We start from the raw sequence: 20,967 nt of genomic DNA on the forward strand, positions 1-20,967 counted from the left end.
TTTGACTGCTCCTAAAAATGGCTGAAAACGACATATAATAGCTTTTAGAGTTGGGTTATAGTATACAAAGTGGAAATGAATGCCAAAAAGGAAAAAAAAACTCATAATTTAGCATGTCAAAAAAATGGTGACAAAGGCAATAGTATAGTATGTCGAAAAAAGTCAAATTTTGACTGCTCCTAAAAATGGCTGAAAACGACATATAATAGCTTTTAGAGTAAGGTTATAGTATACAAAGTGGAAATGAATGCCAAAAGGAAAAAAACCTCATAATTTAGCATGTCAAAAAAATGGTGACAAAGGCAATAGTATAGTATGTCGAAAAAAGTCAAATTTTGACTGCTCCTCAAAATGGCTGAAAACGACATATAATAGCTTTTAGAGTAAGGTTATAGTATACAAAGTGGAAATGAAGGCCAAAAAGGAAAAAAAAAACCTCATAATTTAGCATGTCAAAAAAATGGTGACAAAGGCAATAGTATAGTATGTCGAAAAAGGCAAATTTTGACTGCTCCTAAAAATGGCTAAAAACGACATATAATAGCTTTTAGAGTAAGGTTGTAGTATACAAAGTGGAAATGAAGGCCAAAAAGGAAAAAAAAACCTCATAATTTAGCATGTCAAAAAAATGGTGACAAAGGCAATAGTATAGTATGTTGAAAAAGTCAAATTTTGACTGCTCCTAAAAATGGCTGAAAACGACATATAATAGCTTTTAGAGTTGGGTTATAGTATACAAAGTGGAAATTAAGGCCAAAAAGGAAAAAAAACCTCATAATTTAGCATGTCAAAAAATGGTGACAAAGGCAATAGTATAGTATGTCGAAAAAGTCAAATTTTGACTGCTCCTAAAAATGGCTGAAAGCAACATATAATAGCTTTTAGAGTTGGGTTATTGTATACAAAGTGGAAATGAATGCCAAAAAGGAAAAAAAAACTCATAATTTAGCATGTCAAAAAAATGGTGACAAAGGAAAAAGAATAGAATGTCAAAAAAGTCAAATTTTGACTGCTCCTAAAAATGGCTGAAAACGACATATAATAGCTTTTAGAGTTGGGTTATAGTATACAAAGTGGAAATGAAGGCCAAAAAGGAAAAAAACTTCATAATTAAGAATGTCAAAAAAATGGTGACAAAGGCAATAGTATAGTATGTCGAAAAAGTCAAATTTTGACTGCTCCTAAAAATGGCTGAAAACGACATATAATAGCTTTTAGAGTAAGGTTATAGTATACAAAGTGGAAATGAAGGCCAAAAGGAAAAAAACTCATAATTTAGCATGTCAAAAAATGGTGACAAAGGCAATAGTATAGTATGTCGAAAAAGTCAAATTTTGACTGCTCCTAAAAATGGCTGAAAACGACATATAATAGCTTTTAGAGTTGGGTTATAGTATACAAAGTGGAAATGAAGGCCAAAAAGGAAAAAAAAACCTCATAATTTAGCATGTCAAAAAATGGTGACAAAGGCAATAGTATAGTATGTCGAAAAAGTCAAATTTTGACTGCTCCTAAAAATGGCTGAAACGACATATAATAGCTTTTAGAGTTGGGTTATAGTATACAAAGTGGAAATGAATGCCAAAAAGGAAAAAAACTCATAATTTAGCATGTCAAAAAATGGTGACAAAGGCAATAGTATAGTATGTCGAAAAAAGTCAAATTTTGACTGCTCCTAAAAATGGCTGAAAACGACATATAATAGCTTTTAGAGTTGGGTTATAGTATACAAAGTGGAAATGAAGGCCAAAAATGAAAAAAAAAACTCATAATTTAGCATGTCAAAAAATGGTGACAAAGGCAATAGTATAGTATGTCGAAAAAGTCAAATTTTGACTGCTCCTAAAAATGGTTGAAAACGACATATAATAGCTTTTAGAGTAAGGTTATAGTATACAAAGTGGAAATGAAGGCCAAAAAGGAAAAAAAAACCTCATAATTTAGCATGTCAAAAAAATGGTGACAAAGGCAATAGTATAGTATGTCGAAAAAAGTCAAATTTTGACTGCTCCTAAAAATGGCTGAAAACGACATATAATAGCTTTTAGAGTTGGGTTATAGTATACAAAGTGGAAATGAAGGCCAAAAATGAAAAAAAAACCTCATAATTTAGCATGTCAAAAACATGGTGACAAAGGCAATAGTATAGTATGTCGAAAAAAGTCAAATTTTGACTGCTCCTAAAATGGCTGAAAACGACATATAATAGCTTTTAGAGTAAGGTTATAGTATTCAAAGTGGAAATGAATGCCAAAAAGGAAAAAAAAACTCATAATTTAGCATGTCAAAAAAATGGCGACAAAGGCAATAGTATAGTATGTCGAAAAAAGTCAAATTTTGACTGCTCCTAAAAATGGCTGAAAACGACTTATAATAGCTTTTAGAGTAAGGTTATAGTATACAAAGTGGAAATGAATGCCAAAAAGGAAAAAAAAACCTCATAATTTAGCATGTCAAAAAAATGGTGACAAAGGCAATAGTATAGTATGTCGAAAAAGTCAAATTTTGACTGCTCCTAAAAATGGCTGAAAACGACATATAATAGCTTTTAGAGTTGGGTTATAGTATACAAAGTGGAAATGACTGCCAACAAGGCAAAAAAACCTCATAATTTAGCATGTCAAAAAAATGGCGACAAAGGCAATAGTATAGTATGTCGAAAAAGTCAAATTTTGACTGCTCCTAAAAATGGCTGAAAACGACATATAATAGCTTTTAGAGTAAGGTTATAGTATACAAAGTGGAAATGAAGGCCAAAAAGGAAAAAAAAACCTCATAATTTAGCATGTCAAAAAATGGTGACAAAGGCAATAGTATAGTATGTCGAAAAAAGTCAAATTTTGACTGCTCCTAAAAATGGCTGAAAACGACATATAATAGCTTTTAGAGTTGGGTGATAGTATACAAAGTGGAAATGAATGCCAATAAGGCAAAAAAAACTCATAATTTAGCATGTCAAAAAAATGGTGACAAAGGCAATAGTATAGTATGTCGAAAAAAGTCAAATTTTGACTGCTCCTAAAAATGGCTGAAAACGACATATAATAGCTTTTAGAGTTGGGTTATAGTATACAAAGTGGAAATGAAGGCCAAAAATGAAAAAAAAAACTCATAATTTATCAAGTCAAAAAATGGTGACAAAGGCAATAGTATAGTATGTCGAAAAAGTCAAATTTTGACTGCTCCTAAAAATGGCTGAAAACGACATATAATAGCTTTTAGAGTTGGGTTATAGTATACAAAGTGGAAATGAAGGCCAAAAAGGAAAAAAAAAACTCATAATTTAGCATGTCAAAAAAATGGTGACAAAGGCAATAGTATAGTATGTCGAAAAAGTCAAATTTTGACTGCTCCTAAAATGGCTGAAAACGACATATAATAGCTTTTAGAGTTGGGTTATAGTATACAAAGTGGAAATGAAGGCCAAAAGGAAAAAAACCTCATAATTTAGCATGTCAAAAAATGGTGACAAAGGCAATAGTATAGTATGTCGAAAAAAGTCAAATTTTGACTGCTCCTAAAAATGGCTGAAAACGACATATAATAGCTTTTAGAGTAAGGTTATAGTATACAAAGTGGAAATGAATGCCAAAAAGGAAAAAAAAACCTCATAATTTAGCATGTCAAAAAAATGGTGACAAAGGCAATAGTATAGTATGTCGAAAAAGTCAAATTTTGACTGCTCCTAAAAATGGCTGAAAACGACATATAATAGCTTTTAGAGTTGGGTTATAGTATACAAAGTGGAAATGAAGGCCAAAAAGGAAAAAAAAACCTCATAATTTAGCATGTCAAAAAAATGGTGACAAAGGCAATAGTATAGTATGTCGAAAAAAGTCAAATTTTGACTGCTCCTAAAAATGGCTGAAAACGACATATAATAGCTTTTAGAGTAAGGTTATAGTATACAAAGTGGAAATGAAGGCCAAAAAGGAAAAAAAACCTCATAATTTAGCATGTCAAAAAATGGTGACAAAGGCAATAGTATAGTATGTCGAAAAAAAGTCAAATTTTGACTGCTCCTAAAAATGGCTGAAAACGACATATAATAGCTTTTAGAGTTGGGTTATAGTATACAAAGTGGAAATGAAGGCCAAAAGGAAAAAAACCTCATAATTTAGCATGTCAAAAAAATGGTGACAAAGGCAATAGTATAGTATGTCGAAAAAAGTCAAATTTTGACTGCTCCTAAAAATGGCTGAAAACGACATATAATAGCTTTTAGAGTTGGGTTATAGTATACAAAGTGGAAATGAATGCCAAAAAGGAAAAAAAAACCTCATAATTTAGCATGTCAAAAAAATGGTGACAAAGGCAATAGTATAGTATGTCGAAAAAAGTCAAATTTTGACTGCTCCTAAAAATGGCTGAAAACGACATATAATAGCTTTTAGAGTTGGGTTATAGTATACAAAGTGGAAATGAATGCCAATAAGGCAAAAAAACCTCATAATTTAGCATGTCAAAAAAATGGTGACAAAGGCAATAGTATAGTATGTCGAAAAAAGTCAAATTTTGACTGCTCCTAAAATGGCTGAAAACGACATATAATAGCTTTTAGAGTTGGGTTATAGTATACAAAGTGGAAATGAATGCCAAAAAGGAAAAAAACCTCATAATTTAGCATGTCAAAAAATGGTGACAAAGGCAATAGTATAGTATGTCGAAAAAAGTCAAATTTTGACTGCTCCTAAAAATGGCTGAAAAAAACGACATATAATAGCTTTTAGAGTAAGGTTATAGTATACAAAGTGAAATGAATGCCAAAAAGGAAAAAAAACCTCATAATTTAGCATGTCAAAAAATGGTGACAAAGGCAATAGTATAGTATGTCGAAAAAAGTCAAATTTTGACTGCTCCTAAAATGGCTGAAAACGACATATAATAGCTTTTAGAGTTGGGTTATAGTATACAAAGTGGAAATGAAGGCCAAAAGGAAAAAACCTCATAATTTAGCATGTCAAAAAATGGTGACAAAGGCAATAGTATAGTATGTCGAAAAAAGTCAAATTTTGACTGCTCCTAAAAATGGCTGAAAACGACATATAATAGCTTTTAGAGTTGGGTTATAGTATACAAAGTGGAAATGAAGGCCAAAAAGGAAAAAAAACCTCATAATTTAGCATGTCAAAAAAATGGCGACAAAGGCAATAGTATAATATGTCGAAAAAAGTCAAATTTTGACTGCTCGTAAAAATGGCTGAAAACGACATATAATAGCTTTTAGAGTTGGGTTATAGTATACAAAGTGGAAATGAATGCCAAAAGGAAAAAAAACTCATAATTTAGCATGTCAAAAAATGGTGACAAAGGCAATAGTATAGTATGTCGAAAAAGTCAAATTTTGACTGCTCCTAAAATAATGGCTGAAAACGACATATAATAGCTTTTAGAGTAAGGTTATAGTATACAAAGTGGAAATGAATGCCAAAAAGGAAAAAAAACCTCATAATTTAGCATGTCAAAAAAATGGTGACAAAGGCAATAGTATAGTATGTCGAAAAAGTCAAATTTTGACTGCTCCTAAAAATGGCTGAAAACGACATATAATAGCTTTTAGAGTTGGGTTATAGTATACAAAGTGGAAATGAAGGCCAAAAAGGAAAAAACTCATAATTTAGCATGTCAAAAAATGGGGACAAAGGCAATAGTATAGTATGTCGAAAAAAGTCAAATTTTGACTGCTCCTAAAAATGGCTGAAAACGACATATAATAGCTTTTAGAGTTGGGTTATAGTATACAAAGTGGAAATGAATGCCAAAAAGGAAAAAAAAACCTCATAATTTAGCATGTCAAAAAAATGGTGACAAAGGCAATAGTATAGTATGTCGAAAAAGTCAAATTTTGACTGCTCCTAAAAATGGCTGAAAACGACATATAATAGCTTTTAGAGTTGGGTTATAGTATACAAAGTGGAAATGAAGGCCAAAAATGAAAAAAAAACTCATAATTTAGCATGTCAAAAAATGGTGACAAAGGCAATAGTATAGTATGTCGAAAAAGTCAAATTTTGACTGCTCCTAAAAATGGCTGAAAACGACATATAATAGCTTTTAGAGTTGGGTTATAGTATACAAAGTGGAAATGAAGGCCAAAAAGGAAAAAAAAACCTCATAATTTAGCATGTCAAAAAAATGGTGACAAAGGCAATAGTATAGTATGTCGAAAAAAGTCAAATTTTGACTGCTCCTAAAAATGGCTGAAAACGACATATAATAGCTTTTAGAGTAAGGTTATAGTATACAAAGTGGAAATGAATGCCAATAAGGCAAAAAAAACTCATAATTTAGCATGTCAAAAAAATGGCGACAAAGGCAATAGTATAGTATGTCGAAAAAAGTCAAATTTTGACTGCTCCTAAAAATGGCTGAAAACGACATATAATAGCTTTTAGAGTAAGGTTATAGTATACAAAGTGGAAATGAATGCCAAAAAGGAAAAAAAAAACTCATAATTTAGCATGTCAAAAAATGGCGACAAAGGCAATAGTATAGTATGTCGAAAAAGTCAAATTTTGACTGCTCCTAAAAATGGCTGAAAACGACATATAATAGCTTTTAGAGTAAGGTTATAGTATACAAAGTGGAAATGAATGCCAAAAAGGAAAAAAACCTCATAATTTAGCATGTCAAAAAATGGTGACAAAGGCAATAGTATAGTATGTTGAAAAAGTCAAATTTTGACTGCTCCTAAAAATGGCTGAAAACGACATATAATAGCTTTTAGAGTTGGGTTATAGTATACAAAGTGGAAATGAAGGCCAAAAAGGAAAAAAAAACCTCATAATTTAGCATGTCAAAAAAATGGTGACAAAGGCAATAGTATAGTATGTCGAAAAAAGTCAAATTTTGACTGCTCCTAAAAATGGCTGAAAACGACATATAATAGCTTTTAGAGTAAGGTTATAGTATACAAAGTGGAAATGAATGCCAATTAGGCAAAAAAACTCATAATTTAGCATGTCAAAAAATGGCGACAAAGGCAATAGTATAGTATGTCGAAACAGTCAAATTTTGACTGCTCCTAAAAATGGCTGAAAACGACATATAATAGCTCTTAGAGTAAGGTTATAGTATACAAAGTTGAAATGAATGCCAAAAAGGAAAAAAACCTCATAATTTAGCATGTCAAAAAATGGTGACAAAGGCAATAGTATAGTATGTCGAAAAAGTCAAATTTTGACTGCTCCTAAAATGGCTGAAAACGACATATAATAGCTTTTAGAGTAAGGTTATAGTATACAAAGTGGAAATGAATGCCAATTAGGCAAAAAAACTCATAATTTAGCATGTCAAAAAAATGGCGACAAAGGCAATAGTATAGTATGTCGAAAAAAGTCAAATTTTGACTGCTCCTAAAAATGGCTGAAAACGACATATAATAGCTTTTAGAGTAAGGTTGTAGTATACAAAGTGGAAATGAAGGCCAAAAAGGAAAAAAAAACCTCATAATTTAGCATGTCAAAAAAATGGTGACAAAGGCAATAGTATAGTATGTCGAAAAAAGTCAAATTTTGACTGCTCCTAAAAATGGCTGAAAACGACATATAATAGCTTTTAGAGTCGCGTCATAGTATTCAAAGTTGAAATGAATGCCAAAAAGGCAAAAAAACTCATAATTTAGCATGTCAAAAAATGGTGACAAAGGCAATAGTATAGTATGTCGAAAAAAGTCAAATTTTGACTGCTCCTAAAAATGGCTGAAAACGACATATAATAGCTTTTAGAGTAAGGTTATAGTATACAAAGTGGAAATGAATGCCAAAAGGAAAAAAAACCTCATAATTTAGCATGTCAAAAAATGGTGACAAAGGCAATAGTATAGTATGTCGAAAAAGTCAAATTTTGACTGCTCCTAAAATGGCTGAAAACGACATATAATAGCTTTTAGAGTTGGGTTATAGTATACAAAGTGGAAATGAAGGCCAAAAAGGAAAAAAAAAACTCATAATTTAGCATGTCAAAAAAATGGTGACAAAGGCAATAGTATAGTATGTCGAAAAAAGTCAAATTTTGACTGCTCCTAAAAATGGCTGAAAACGACATATAATAGCTTTTAGAGTAAGGTTATAGTATACAAAGTGGAAATGAATGCCAAAAAGGAAAAAAAAACTCATAATTTAGCATGTCAAAAAAATGGCGACAAAGGCAATAGTATAGTATGTCGAAAAAAGTCAAATTTTGACTGCTCCTAAAAATGGCTGAAAACGACATATAATAGCTTTTAGAGTAAGGTTATAGTATACAAAGTGGAAATGAATGCCAAAAAGGAAAAAAAACCTCATAATTTAGCATGTCAAAAAAATGGTGACAAAGGCAATAGTATAGTATGTCGAAAAAAGTCAAATTTTGACTGCTCCTAAAAATGGCTGAAAACGACATATAATAGCTTTTAGAGTTGGGTTATAGTATACAAAGCGGAAATGAAGGCCAAAAAGGAAAAAAAAAACTCATAATTTAGCATGTCAAAAAAATGGCGACAAAGGCAATAGTATAGTATGTCGAAAAAAGTCAAATTTTGACTGCTCCTAAAAATGGCTGAAAACGACATATAATAGCTTTTAGAGTAAGGTTATAGTATACAAAGTGGAAATGAATGCCAAAAAGGAAAAAAAAACCTCATAATTTAGCATGTCAAAAAAATGGTGACAAAGGCAATAGTATAGTATGTCGAAAAAGTCAAATTTTGACTGCTCCTAAAAATGGCTGAAAACGACATATAATAGCTTTTAGAGTTGGGTTATAGTATACAAAGTGGAAATGAAGGCCAAAAATGAAAAAAACTCATAATTTAGCATGTCAAAAAATGGCGACAAAGGCAATAGTATAGTATGTCGAAAAAGTCAAATTTTGACTGCTCCTAAAAATGGCTGAAAACGACATATAATAGCTTTTAGAGTTGGGTTATAGTATACAAAGTGGAAATGAATGCCAAAAAGGAAAAAAACCTCATAATTTAGCATGTCAAAAAAATGGCGAAAAAAAGGCAATAGTAGTATGTCGAAAAAGTCAAATTTTGACTGCTCCTAAAAATGGCTGAAAACGACATATAATAGCTTTTAGAGTTGGGTTATAGTATACAAAGTTGAAATGAATGCCAAAAAGGAAAAAAAAACTCATAATTTAGCATGTCAAAAAAATGGCGAAAAAAAGGCAATAGTATAGTATGTCGAAAAAGTCAAATTTTGACTGCTCCTAAAAATGGCTGAAAACGACATATAATAGCTTGTAGAGACGCGTCATAGTAAACAAAGTGGGAAAAAAGGTCAAAAAAAGGCCAAAACCCTCATAATTTAGCATGTCAAAAAAATGGCGACAAAGGCAATAGTATAGTATGTCGAAAAAGTCAAATTTTGACTGCTCCTAAAAATGGCTGAAAACGACATATAATAGCTTTTAGAGTTGGGTTATAGTATACAAAGTGGAAATGAAGGCCAAAAAGGAAAAAAAACCCTCATAATTTAGCATGTCAAAAAAATGGCGACAAAGGCAATAGTATAGTATGTCGAAAAAAGTCAAATTTTGACTGCTCCTAAAAATACCTGAAAACGACATATAATAGCTTTTAGAGTCGCGTCATAGTATTCAAAGTTGAAATGAATTGCAAAAAGGAAAGAAAACCTCATAATTTAGCATGTCAAAAAAATGTCGAAAGAAAGGCAATAGTATAGTATGTCGAAAAAGTCAAATTTTGACTGCTCCTAAAAATGGCTGAAAACAACATATAATAGCTTTTAGAGTCGCGTCATAGTATTCAAAGTTGAAATGAATGCCAAAAAGGAAAAAAAAACTCATAATTATAAAAAAAATGGCGAAAAAAAGGCAATAGTATAGTATGTCGAAAAAGTCAAATTTTGACTGCTCCTAAAAATGGCTGAAAGCGACATATAATAGCTTTTAGAGTAAGGTTATAGTATACAAAGTGGAAATGAATGCCAATAAGGAAAAAAAAACCTCATAATTTAGCATGTCAAAAAAATGGCGAAAAAAAGGCAATAGTATAGTATGTCGAAAAAAGTCAAATTATGACTGCTCCTAAAAATGGCTGAAAACGACATATAATACCTTTTAGAGACGCGTCAAAGTACACAAAGTTGAAATGAATGCCACAAAAGGCAAAAAAAGCCAGAATTCAACATGTCAAAAAAATGGCGAAAAAGGCAATAGTATAGCATGTCGAAAAAGTCAAATTTCGACTGCTCCTAAAAATGGCTGAAAACGACATATAATATTTTGCAGAGATGCATCATGGCATACAAAGTGGAAATAAAGGCCAATAAAAGCCCAAAAACCTCATAATTTACATGTTACAAAAATTGCAAAAAAGGCAATAGTATAGTATGTCGAAAAAAGTCCAATTTTGACTGCTCCTAAAAATGGCTAAAGACGACTTGTAATAGGTTTTAGAGACGCATCATAGTATACAACATGGGAATAAAGGCCAAAGATGACCAAGACCTCATAATTTAGCATGTGTAAAAAATGGCCAAAAAGGCAATAGTACAGTATGTTGAAAAAAGTCAAATTTACTTTTTTTGTAGCATAACTTGTAGAAACATGTCATAGCGTACAAAGATGAAAAAAGGCCAAATATTCTTAATTTAGCATGTCCAAAACATCGCAGTCAACACCCCAGCATAGTATGTCGTTTCCAGATGTCGAAAAGAGTTATATTATAGCATGTTTAAGTATCTTTTAGCATAGCTTGTTGAAAAACTGTCCAATAACTCAATATTAAAAGTGCTTTAAAGCCAAAGTATCGTATGTCAAAAAATGCTACACAGCATAAATTCCAGTGTTGAATTAAATCCCGCAGAGTTGATTTCAACACTTTTTCAGGTTTGATATAGCTCCCCAATTTTCAGAGTTAAATTAGCACTTTTGAATAGTTAATAATTTAACACTATGCCACAGTTACCTTTTTAACTCATAAAATAGTTAAAGCAACACCATGAGATTAGATCTATAACACTGTCCTGAGTTATACATTGTACTGTTTGACCAACGTTAGTTAGTCACTCCCTAATGTGTCCGGATCTTCATAAGAATTAATTCCAACACACAAAACAATTTTCCATTAGCATTTATTTTTACTTTTCAAACTTATATTCACTTCACACAACATTTTGAATTATGGTACACTGAACGCACTTTTATCTGAAACATTGTATGTGCTTTTCCTGGCATGAGATGAGGTACTTGAACATGGTGATGTAGAAGTTGTCAGTCTTGCTCTTGTGACACCCAGCAGTGAGGAGGTATGGCTGCCAACCAGGCTTGTTGTGTAGATGCTCCTCCAAACTGCAGCATGACTAGAGTTGAGATAAGGAAACTCAAATTAAACACGAGCAAAATGCAGTCAGAGAAAAGTGATAACTAAAACATCTCCTTATCAGCCAGTGCAAGATGGGGATGCTGATCCTCCACTGGACTGTTTTCAGACGCCAAGAAATGTATCCTGAGCTGCTTGCAACATAAAAGAGGTGTTCCTGAAATTAGAAAAATAAAAAAAATGCCTTGTCGTATTAAAATCATTAGAAATTTAAGTGAAAGCAGGCCAAACAACGTCATAATTTAGCATAGCCAAAAATGTCTGAAAACGCCATGGTATAGCATGTCGAAAATGTCAAATTTTGATGTGTCCAAAAGAATGTGTGAAAACGACATATTGTCACTATAAGAGACGCGTCAGAGTATACAAGAGTGGAAAAAAAGACCAAAAACATCATAATTTAGGATGTCAAAAAAATCGCAAAAAAAAACATAGTCTGGGATGTCGAAAATGTTGATATGTCCCAAAAATGCCTGAAAACAACATATAATAGCTTGTAGAGACATGTCATAGTATACAAAGTGGAAATAAAGGCCAAAAAGGCCAAGAACCCCATATTTATGCATGTCAAAGGATGGCCAAAAAGACAATAGTATAGTATGTCAAAAAAAGTCAAATTTTGACTGCTCCTAAAAATTCCTGAAAACAACATATAATAGCTTTTAGAGTCGCGTCATAGTATTCAAAGTTGAAATGAATGCCAAAAAGGAAAAAAAAAACTCATAATTTAGCATGTCAAAAAAAATGGCGACAAAGGCAATAGTATAGTATGTCGAAAAAAGTCAAATTTTGACTGCTCCTAAAAATGGCTGAAAACGACATATAATAGCTTTTAGAGTCGCGTCATAGTATTCAAAGTTGAAATGAATGCCAAAAAGGAAAAAAAAACTCATAATTTAGCATGTCAAAAAAATGGCGACAAAGGCAATAGTATAGTATGTCGAAAAAAGTCAAATTTTGACTGCTCCTAAAAATGGCTGAAAACGACATATAATAGCTTTTAGAGTTGGGTTATAGTATACAAAGTGGAAATGAATGCCAAAAAGGAAAAAAAACCCTCATAATTTAGCATGTCAAAAAAATGGCGAAAAAAAGGCAATAGTATAGTATGTCAAAAAAGTCAAATTTTGACTGCTCCTAAAAATGGCTGAAAACGACATATAATAGCTTTTAGAGTCGCGTCATAGTATTCAAAGTTGAAATGAATGCCAAAAAGGAAAAAAAAACCTCATAATTTAGCATGTCAAAAAAATGGCGAAAAAAAGGCAATAGTATAGTATGTCGAAAAAGTCAAATTTTGACTGCTCCTAAAAATGGCTGAAAACGACATATGATAGCTTTTAAATTGGGTTATAGTATACAAAGTGGAAATGAAGGCCAAAAAGGAAAAAAAAACCTCATAATTTAGCATGTCAAAAAAATGGCGACAAAGTCAATAGTATAGTATGTCGAAAAAGTCACATTTTGACTGCTCCTAAAAATGGCTGAAAACGACATATAATAGCTTTTAGAGTTGGGTTATAGTATACAAAGCGGAAATGAAGGCCAAAAAGGAAAAAAAAACCTCATAATTTAGCATGTCAAAAAAATGGCAAAAAAAAGGCAATAGTATAGTATGTTGAAAAAGTCAAATTTTGACTGCTCCTAAAAATGGCTGAAAACGACATTAAATAGCTTGTAGAGACGCGTCATAGTAAACAAAGTGGAAAAAAAGGCCAAAAAAAGGCCAAAACCCTCATAATTTAGCATGTCAAAAAAATGGCGAAAAAAAGGCAATAGTATAGTATGTCGAAAAAGTCAAATTTTGACTGCTCCTAAAAATGGCTGAAAACAACATATAATAGCTTGTAGAGACACGTCATAGTACACAAAGTGGAAATAAAGCCCCAAAAAAGGCCAAAACCCTCATAATTTAGCATGTCAAAAAAATGGTGACAAAGGCAATAGTATAGTATGTCGAAAAAAGTCAAATTTTGACTGCTCCTAAAAATGGCTGAAAACGACATATAATAGCTTATAGAAACGCGTCATAGTACACAAAGTGGAAATGAATGCCAAAAAGGAAAAAAAACCTCATAATTTAGCATGTCAAAAAAATGGCGAAAAAAAGGCAATAGTATAGTATGTCGAAAAAGTCAAATTTTGACTGCTCCTAAAAATTGCTGAAAACGACATATAATAGCTTGAAGAGACGCGTCATAGTACACAAAGTGGAAATAAAGGCCAAAAAAGGCCAAAACCCTCATAATTTAGCATGTCAAAAAAATGGCGAAAAAGACAATAGTATAGTATGTCAAAAAAAGTCAAATTTTGACTGCTCCTAAAAATGGCTGAAAATGACATATAATAGCTTTTAGAGTCGTGTCATAGTATTCAAAGTTGAAATGAATGCCAAAAAGGAAAAAAACCTCATAATTTAGCATGTCAAAAAAATGGTGACAAAGGCAATAGTATAGTATGTCAAAAAAAGTCAAATTTTGACTGCTCCTAAAAATTCCTGAAAACAACATATAATAGCTTTTAGAGTCGCGTCATAGTATTCAAAGTTGAAATGAATGCCAAAAAGGAAAAAAAAAACTCATAATTTAGCATGTCAAAAAAAATGGTGACAAAGGCAATAGTATAGTATGTCGAAAAAAGTCAAATTTTGACTGCTCCTAAAAATGGCTGAAAACGACATATAATAGCTTTTAGAGTTGGGTTATAGTATACAAAGTGGAAATGAATGCCAAAAAGGAAAAAAAACCCTCATAATTTAGCATGTCAAAAAAATGGCGACAAAGGCAATAGTATAGTATGTCGAAAAAAGTCAAATTTTGACTGCTCCTAAAAATGGCTGAAAATGACATATAATAGCTTTAAGAGTCGTGTCATAGTATTCAAAGTTGAAATGAATGCCAAAAAGGAAAAAAACCTCATAATTTAGCATGTCAAAAAAATGGCGAAAAAAAGGCAATAGTATAGTATGTCGAAAAAGTCAAATTTTGACTGCTCCTAAAAATTGCTGAAAACGACATATAATAGCTTTTAGAGTCGCGTCATAGTATTCAAAGTTGAAATGAATGCCAAAAAGGAAAAAAAAAACTCATAATTTAGCATGTCAAAAAAAATGGCGACAAAGGCAATAGTATAGTATGTCGAAAAAAGTCAAATTTTGACTGCTCCTAAAAATACCTGAAAACGACATATAATAGCTTTTAGAGTTGGGTTATAGTATACAAAGTGGAAATGAATGCCAAAAAGGAAAAAAAACCCTCATAATTTAGCATGTCAAAAAAATGGCGACAAAGGCAATAGTATAGTATGTCAAAAAAAGTCAAATTTTGACTGCTCCTAAAAATGGCTGAAAACAACATATAATAGCTTTTAGAGACACGTCATAGTATACAAAGTGGAAATAAAGGCCAAAAAAAGGCCAAAACCTTCATAATTTAGCATGTCAAAAAAACTGGTGACAAAGGCAATAGTATAGTATGTCGAAAAAAGTCAAATTTTGACTGCTCCTAAAAATACCTGAAAACGACATATAATAGCTTTTAGAGTCGCGTCATAGTATTCAAAGTTGAAATGAATTGCAAAAAGGAAAAAAAACTCATAATTTAGCATGTCAAAAAAATGGCGAAAGAAAGGCAATAGTATAGTATGTCGAAAAAGTCAAATTTTGACTGCTCCTAAAAATGGCTGAAAACAACATATAATAGCTTGTAGAGACGCGTCATAGTAAACAAAGTGGGGAAAAAGGCCAAAAAAAGGCCAAAACCCTCATAATTTAGCATGTCAAAAAAATGGCAAAAAAAGGCAATAGTATAGTATGTTGAAAAAGTCACATTTTGACTGCTCCGAAAAATGGCTGAAAACGACATATAATAGCTTTTAGAATTGCGTCATAGTATTCAAAGTGGAAATGAATGCCAAAAAGGAAAAAAAACTCATAATTTAGCATGTCAAAAAAATGGCGACAAAGGCAATAGTATAGTATGTCGAAAAAGTCAAATTTTGACTGCTCCGAAAAATGGCTGAAAACGACATATAATAGCTTTTAGAGTTGCGTCATAGTATTCAAAGTGGAAATGAATGCCAAAAAGGAAAAAAAAACCTCATAATTTAGCATGTCAAAAAAATGGCGACAAAGGCAATAGTATAGTATGTCGAAAAAAGTCAAATTTTGACTGCTCCTAAAAATGGCTGAAAACAACCTATAATAGTTTTTAGAGACACGTCATAGTATACAAAGTGGAAATAAAGGCCAAAAAAAGGCCAAAACCTTCATAATTTAGCATGTCAAAAAAATGGCGACAAAGGCAATAGTATAGTATGTCGAAAAAAGTCAAATTTTGACTGCTCCTAAAAATACCTGAAAACGACATATAATAGCTTTTAGAGTCGCGTCATAGTATTCAAAGTTGAAATGAATTGCAAAAAGGAAAAAAAACTCATAATTTAGCATGTCAAAAAAATGGCGACAAAGGCAATAGTATAGTATGTCGAAAAAAGTCAAATTTTGACTGCTCCTAAAAATGGCTGAAAACGACATATAATAGCTTTTAGAGTTGGGTTATAGTATACAAAGTGGAAATGAATGCCAAAAAGGAAAAAAAAAACTCATAATTTAGCATGTCAAAAAAATGGCGACAAAGGCAATAGTATAGTATGTCGAAAAAAGTCAAATTTTGACTGCTCCTAAAAATGGCTGAAAACAACATATAATACCTTGTAGAGGCGCGTTATAGTATACAAAGGTGGAATAAAGTCTAAAAAAAGGTCAAAAACCTCATAATTTAGTATGTCAAAAAAATAACAAAAAAGGCAATAGTATGTCGAAAAAAGTCAAATTTTGACTGCTCCTAAAAATGGCTGAAAACGACATATAATACCCTGTAGAGGCGCGTTATAGTATACAAAGTTGGAATAAAGTCTAAAAAAAGCCCAAAATCCTCATAATTTATCATGTCAAAAAAATGGCGAAAAAGGCAATAGTATAGTATGTTGAAAAAAGTCAAATTTTGACTGCTCCTAAAAATGGCTGAAAATGACATATAATACCTTGTAGAGTTGGCTTATAGTATACAAAGTGGAAATAAAGTCTAAAAAAAGCCAAAAACCTCATAATTTAGCATGTCAAAAAAAATGGCGAAAAAGGCAATAGTTTAGTATGTCGAAAAAAGTCAAATTTTGACTGCTCTTAAAAATTGCTGAAAACGACATATAATACCTTGCAGAGACGTGTTATAGTATACAAAGTTGGAATAAAGTCTAAAAAAGGCCAAAAACCTCATAATTTATCATGTCAAAAAATGGCAAAAAAGGCAATAGTATAGTATGTCGAAAATGTCAAATTTTACTATTTTACTGACCTTTGACAATCAAATGTCAAAGGTCAGTAAAATATTCCATGAAGACATCATTCAAAAGAAATAGTATATTATGGCATAAAAATATCATGAAAAAGTCATATTATAGTATGCCATAAAAAAATGTTCTTTTTCGTGGGGAGATTTGCCTTCATCCAGAATTTAAAAACGAATGGATGCCATGAAATCTTAATTTCGTATTTATAAACTATGCTGTTTTTTTTTTTTTTAAATGACTGATTTCTGCCTTGTACCTTGTATCCATTGGTCCAATCCAGAGGCAGTAATCCCTTCAAATGGATCAATCGAAGGGCATCGCCATTTTCTCGTCGCCTTTCTTCACACACACGTACACACTGAGGGGAGGAAAGAGAGATCTTACACATCGAAACAATTTAGACTGCAGTCACATTTTAGATTGACGACCATGTTGGTTTAAGACTCTGCTGTATTTTGGTGACACCTCGATTTGGTCACCTTTGTCCCCGCAGTGATCGTACCATCAGGTGGCTTTGACACGAAGGACATGGCAATACTTGGTGCAACCCTGGGTGTCCTGCTGTTCACGTGTCTGGTGGTCATAGTGGTGCTCGCCCTTCAAATTCGGAGGGGGAAAGCAGCCTGGAGGAAAATCTTTGAAGCCAGCATGTTCCAAAGCTCGGTAAGTATAAACTGGCTGTTGTGCTCAGACTAAGGTCCAGCACAGGAAGTAGAGAAACGTTTTCTAACCCTCCAGATTTATCACTGTACTTCCATATGGGCTCAAGAAATCCAAATCTCTTCAGACATTTAAGCCAGAAGGCTCTGGACAATCTCGTCTGCCAATCAAATACATAATTATTGGAAAAGTAGCCCTAACCCTAACCTTATATCGTTACCCTAGTCCTTATATTGTTACCCTAGTCCTAACCTGTCTCACTCCTCAACCAACTCAACCAACGAAGGAAAGAGTCAATCAGAGGGAGATTTAGGGGGGTCATGCCAAGTCTCTGACTTGTAAAGGTTTTAGTAACGTTCACATTTGAATTTATACTGGTACTTTGAATAGTAGCGATATTTTCATCTCAAAACTACCCAAGGTACGTGGGGCTACTGCCCCAGGGCTCTGTGGCTAGCTTCCCCGCTTCCCACTTTGTAGCGCTTCATTGAAATGACTCATTTCACTGTCAGAATTTGATCCATTCAGTCAGAGAATATTTAGAAAGTATAGAAGAGCGGCTAATTGAATCATTTTTATCCCCGTTCAAGTTAGCAGAGTGCTGAACCGGAACTAGCTTGTAGCGGTCGTAAGTTTCTAATGTGCCTGTTTTATGGGCCATGCAGTGAGGAAACCGTGCCAATCATCTGCATAATTTTATTATTATTTTTTTGGCTTCATGTGCCATTGAGCAATTTCAGTAGGGGCATCATCCTTGACACGGTATTCAATTGATCTTGGTAAATCGGAGAGTTCTTTCGCAAAAGGTCTCTGACCTGCATTCATACTGAAGACAGCAAGGCTCCCCAGGTTTAAAGGGAGAGACAGTACCATATATGTGAGATTAAGATCTGACAAAGAGCTTCAGTAACCATATTGTTGGATGTAAAGGAAACTGTAGCTTCCAGTGGTCACCAACAGAACTTCAGCCTGTTACTCTTGTTTTTCACTGTGTTGTCCCTCCACAGCTGGGTCAAGGTTCAGGTGGTCCAAAGGAGGGCATCCAGTACACCAACAAGGCCTTCCAGAACGATGAAGACGAAGGCAGCATCGGCTCCGGCAGTCCAGTGGGGGGGGGCCTCATGGCCGGTGGAGTCGCAAGGGACTTTGCACTCAGTGAGGCCATCGTGAAGTCTACAGTACCGCTGCATGCCCTCCTGCATGACGACACCAGCCAGGCGGGCTCAGACAAGGCCGACAATGAGAAGGAGGTGAAACCCATCCTCACCAAGGAAAGACGCATGGATGAGGGGTACAAGTCTGTCTGGTTTAAGGAGGACATCGACCCCAACGCCAAGGAGGAGGTGGTCATTATCCCAGACAGCAGGGAGGATGATAGCGAGGAGGAAGACGAGGAGCAGTCATCCAGCGTCAGAGAGGAGGACGAGGACAACAGCCTGCAGACCCCAAAGGTCATGTTTAATGATGCAGATCTGGACAGTGGACTCGGGGTGAAGATGGAGGACCCAGAAGAGGACTCGGAGGGTGATGAAATGTTGACTGTTGATCTGTGAAAGGAGACGAGTACATTGTGAGAAACACCCATAATAAAATCTGATTATAATTTATCAGCAGTGGTGTAACACTCTACCTTATTAGTCCATCACAGAGCCAGGACTGAGCACACCCTACAGAAAGATTTGAAAAACTCAAGTAATTAGGAATCTGAATTTAATTCATAATCTTTAGCCTGTGTGTGGAGGTTTAGATTTTAAGTAAATCTAACCTTTTACATGTTTTAATCTTTACATAAATACAAATACAAGTCAGACGTGTATTTTAAACTTGTGTGAGAAGGTATTACGGCTTAGTTTCAGCAAGTGCATAGGCATACATACATTTGATATAAACCCTTTGAAACCTGAGCAAATTTGCTAAATTTCTTTCAAAAACATGGGATGAAGGCAATGAGCAAGACGAAAAATTTTGCAAGAAATAAATGATAGAAAAAGTACGAGATAGTTACCTGAAAAATAGCAACATAAAAAAGCAAAGTAAAAAACAAACAAGGAACTGGCCCGGCAAAAAAGTGCTTAAAAATAATGATACTGTGAAATAATCTTAAATATATATGAAAAATATAAAGTTTATAGACTTTTTTTTTTAAATGTATAGAATTTTGGATGTAATTAAATTTTTTTTCAAACAATTTTCAACATTTCAAGTTGCACATTGCCTTTGTCCCCATGTTTGTTTGGAAAGAAATAGAACAAATTTGCTCCGGCTCCAAAAGTTTAAATACTTGTGAAAGAACGGTGATGGTGACCCAGCTGTCAAAGGGTTAACTATTAAGATGTAATAGTAGGCTCTCACATTATTTAATTACTGGACACATTTTATCCATTTTTTAAAGTTGTGTCTGTATGTTTAATGCTTCAGCCTCTCCCTCCTGTTCCTGTGTTGCAGTATAATTCAGGGAGTTACTGGTACTTTGAGTTGATCATTTACTGGTTGTATTGCTTGTTCAGTGCTGACGGATGAATGGGTCATGCTGTGTAAAACCAGAAATGCAGAGACACGGCAGGTGATAAAAACAGAAACATCTGCTGTTATAGTCTGTGATAATAAACTCCTCCCTGCTGATCCTGAAGGCTGTAAAACATTAATACAGAAACAATGTCTGAACTTTAGTTAAATAACCCTCAGCAGAAGACTAATCAATATGTCATATTATATAATATTGATAAAACCTTAAACTGAGCAATAATGTGCTTTAAGGTTCTGATTGTTTAAAGTCATCCAAGAATGTATTAAGAAGAGATTACTGTAAATATGAACTTCCTGTTTATAGTGAAATTGTGGTTTTAAGAGAGAAATATTTGTTTAATCCTGTTTGAACTGTGCCATGAAATACACATTTTTTGTTTGTCACTTTGCAGGTTTCCCACACATTTTCATGGACAAAATTTACAAGCTTTTCTATGTCATTTTTAAGGATCCGTAATAAAGTTTTTTTTCTTGCCTCACTTGCCCAGTGTTATTCAAATATATTAGATCCAAATTCTATTCAAACCTAATTTCAGCTAGCTGGCATACAGGAATGGCAATGAACTCAGGGAGAAAATGCAGAAACGTATGTGATGGCAAAGAAAACGTCACGCATCGACAAATATTAGAGCTATGTTACGTTGACGGTTACATAAAATAAATTTGCCGTTATGTTACATGTTGTTAGAAAAATCTTTTAAATTGACAAACATCACATATGTAATTCATAGCACAATTCAAGTGTGATCAAAAAATGATTTGTCTCTTGCCTACCGTGCATAACAATAATAATAATAATAATAAGAGTATGGAATTATATAGTGTCTTTCTGAGCACACAATTTCTGAGATGCATTACAAAGAAAACAATTCATAGCTGAAATAATCCATTAGAAGGGGAACAATGCAGAGATGGAGAAGAAGAACAGTTTGTAAGTGCTTGTAGGCATATTTTTTTCCAAAAAGAGCTGCCATAGTGGACACCAGAGGGTGCAGGGATTTTGCCTCTCTATATGGTCTCAAACTTTCCCTCTGAAACCACAGAGGAAGAATGATGATTCTCTATTGACACCAACAGGCTGAAGCCGGTTCTGCACAGAA

The 20,967-nt window shown here is 33.2% G+C and overlaps 1 protein-coding gene and 1 long non-coding RNA gene across 4 annotated transcripts in view; one reads left to right on the forward strand and one right to left on the reverse strand.

Annotated features, from left to right (window-relative positions):
- cdhr5b (cadherin-related family member 5b) overlaps positions 1-20,346 on the forward strand; it is a 55,690-nt gene extending 35,344 nt beyond the window's left edge. For all 3 annotated transcript variants that reach the window (XM_042496608.2, XM_088080166.1, XM_088080165.1), the window contains 2 exons: positions 17,175-17,344; positions 18,349-20,346. In XM_042496608.2, coding sequence (XP_042352542.2) covers positions 17,175-17,344; positions 18,349-18,894 — 716 coding nt within the window. In that variant the 3' untranslated portion in view covers positions 18,895-20,346. The remainder of the gene's footprint in view (positions 1-17,174; positions 17,345-18,348) is intronic.
- On the reverse strand, positions 11,069-17,065 carry LOC148189178 (uncharacterized). Its single transcript, XR_015777004.1, has 2 exons — positions 16,938-17,065; positions 11,069-11,489 (listed from the first exon to the last, which is right to left on the reverse strand). It is a non-coding gene; the product is annotated as an uncharacterized LOC148189178 (long non-coding RNA).
- Positions 20,347-20,967: the final 621 nt, after the last annotated feature.

This window comes from Plectropomus leopardus, chromosome 7 (assembly GCF_026936395.1).
Source record: "Plectropomus leopardus strain MGB_pleo_1.0 chromosome 7, ASM2693639v1, whole genome shotgun sequence".
In the NCBI taxonomy this organism is placed as follows: Eukaryota; Metazoa; Chordata; class Actinopteri; order Perciformes; family Serranidae; genus Plectropomus; species Plectropomus leopardus.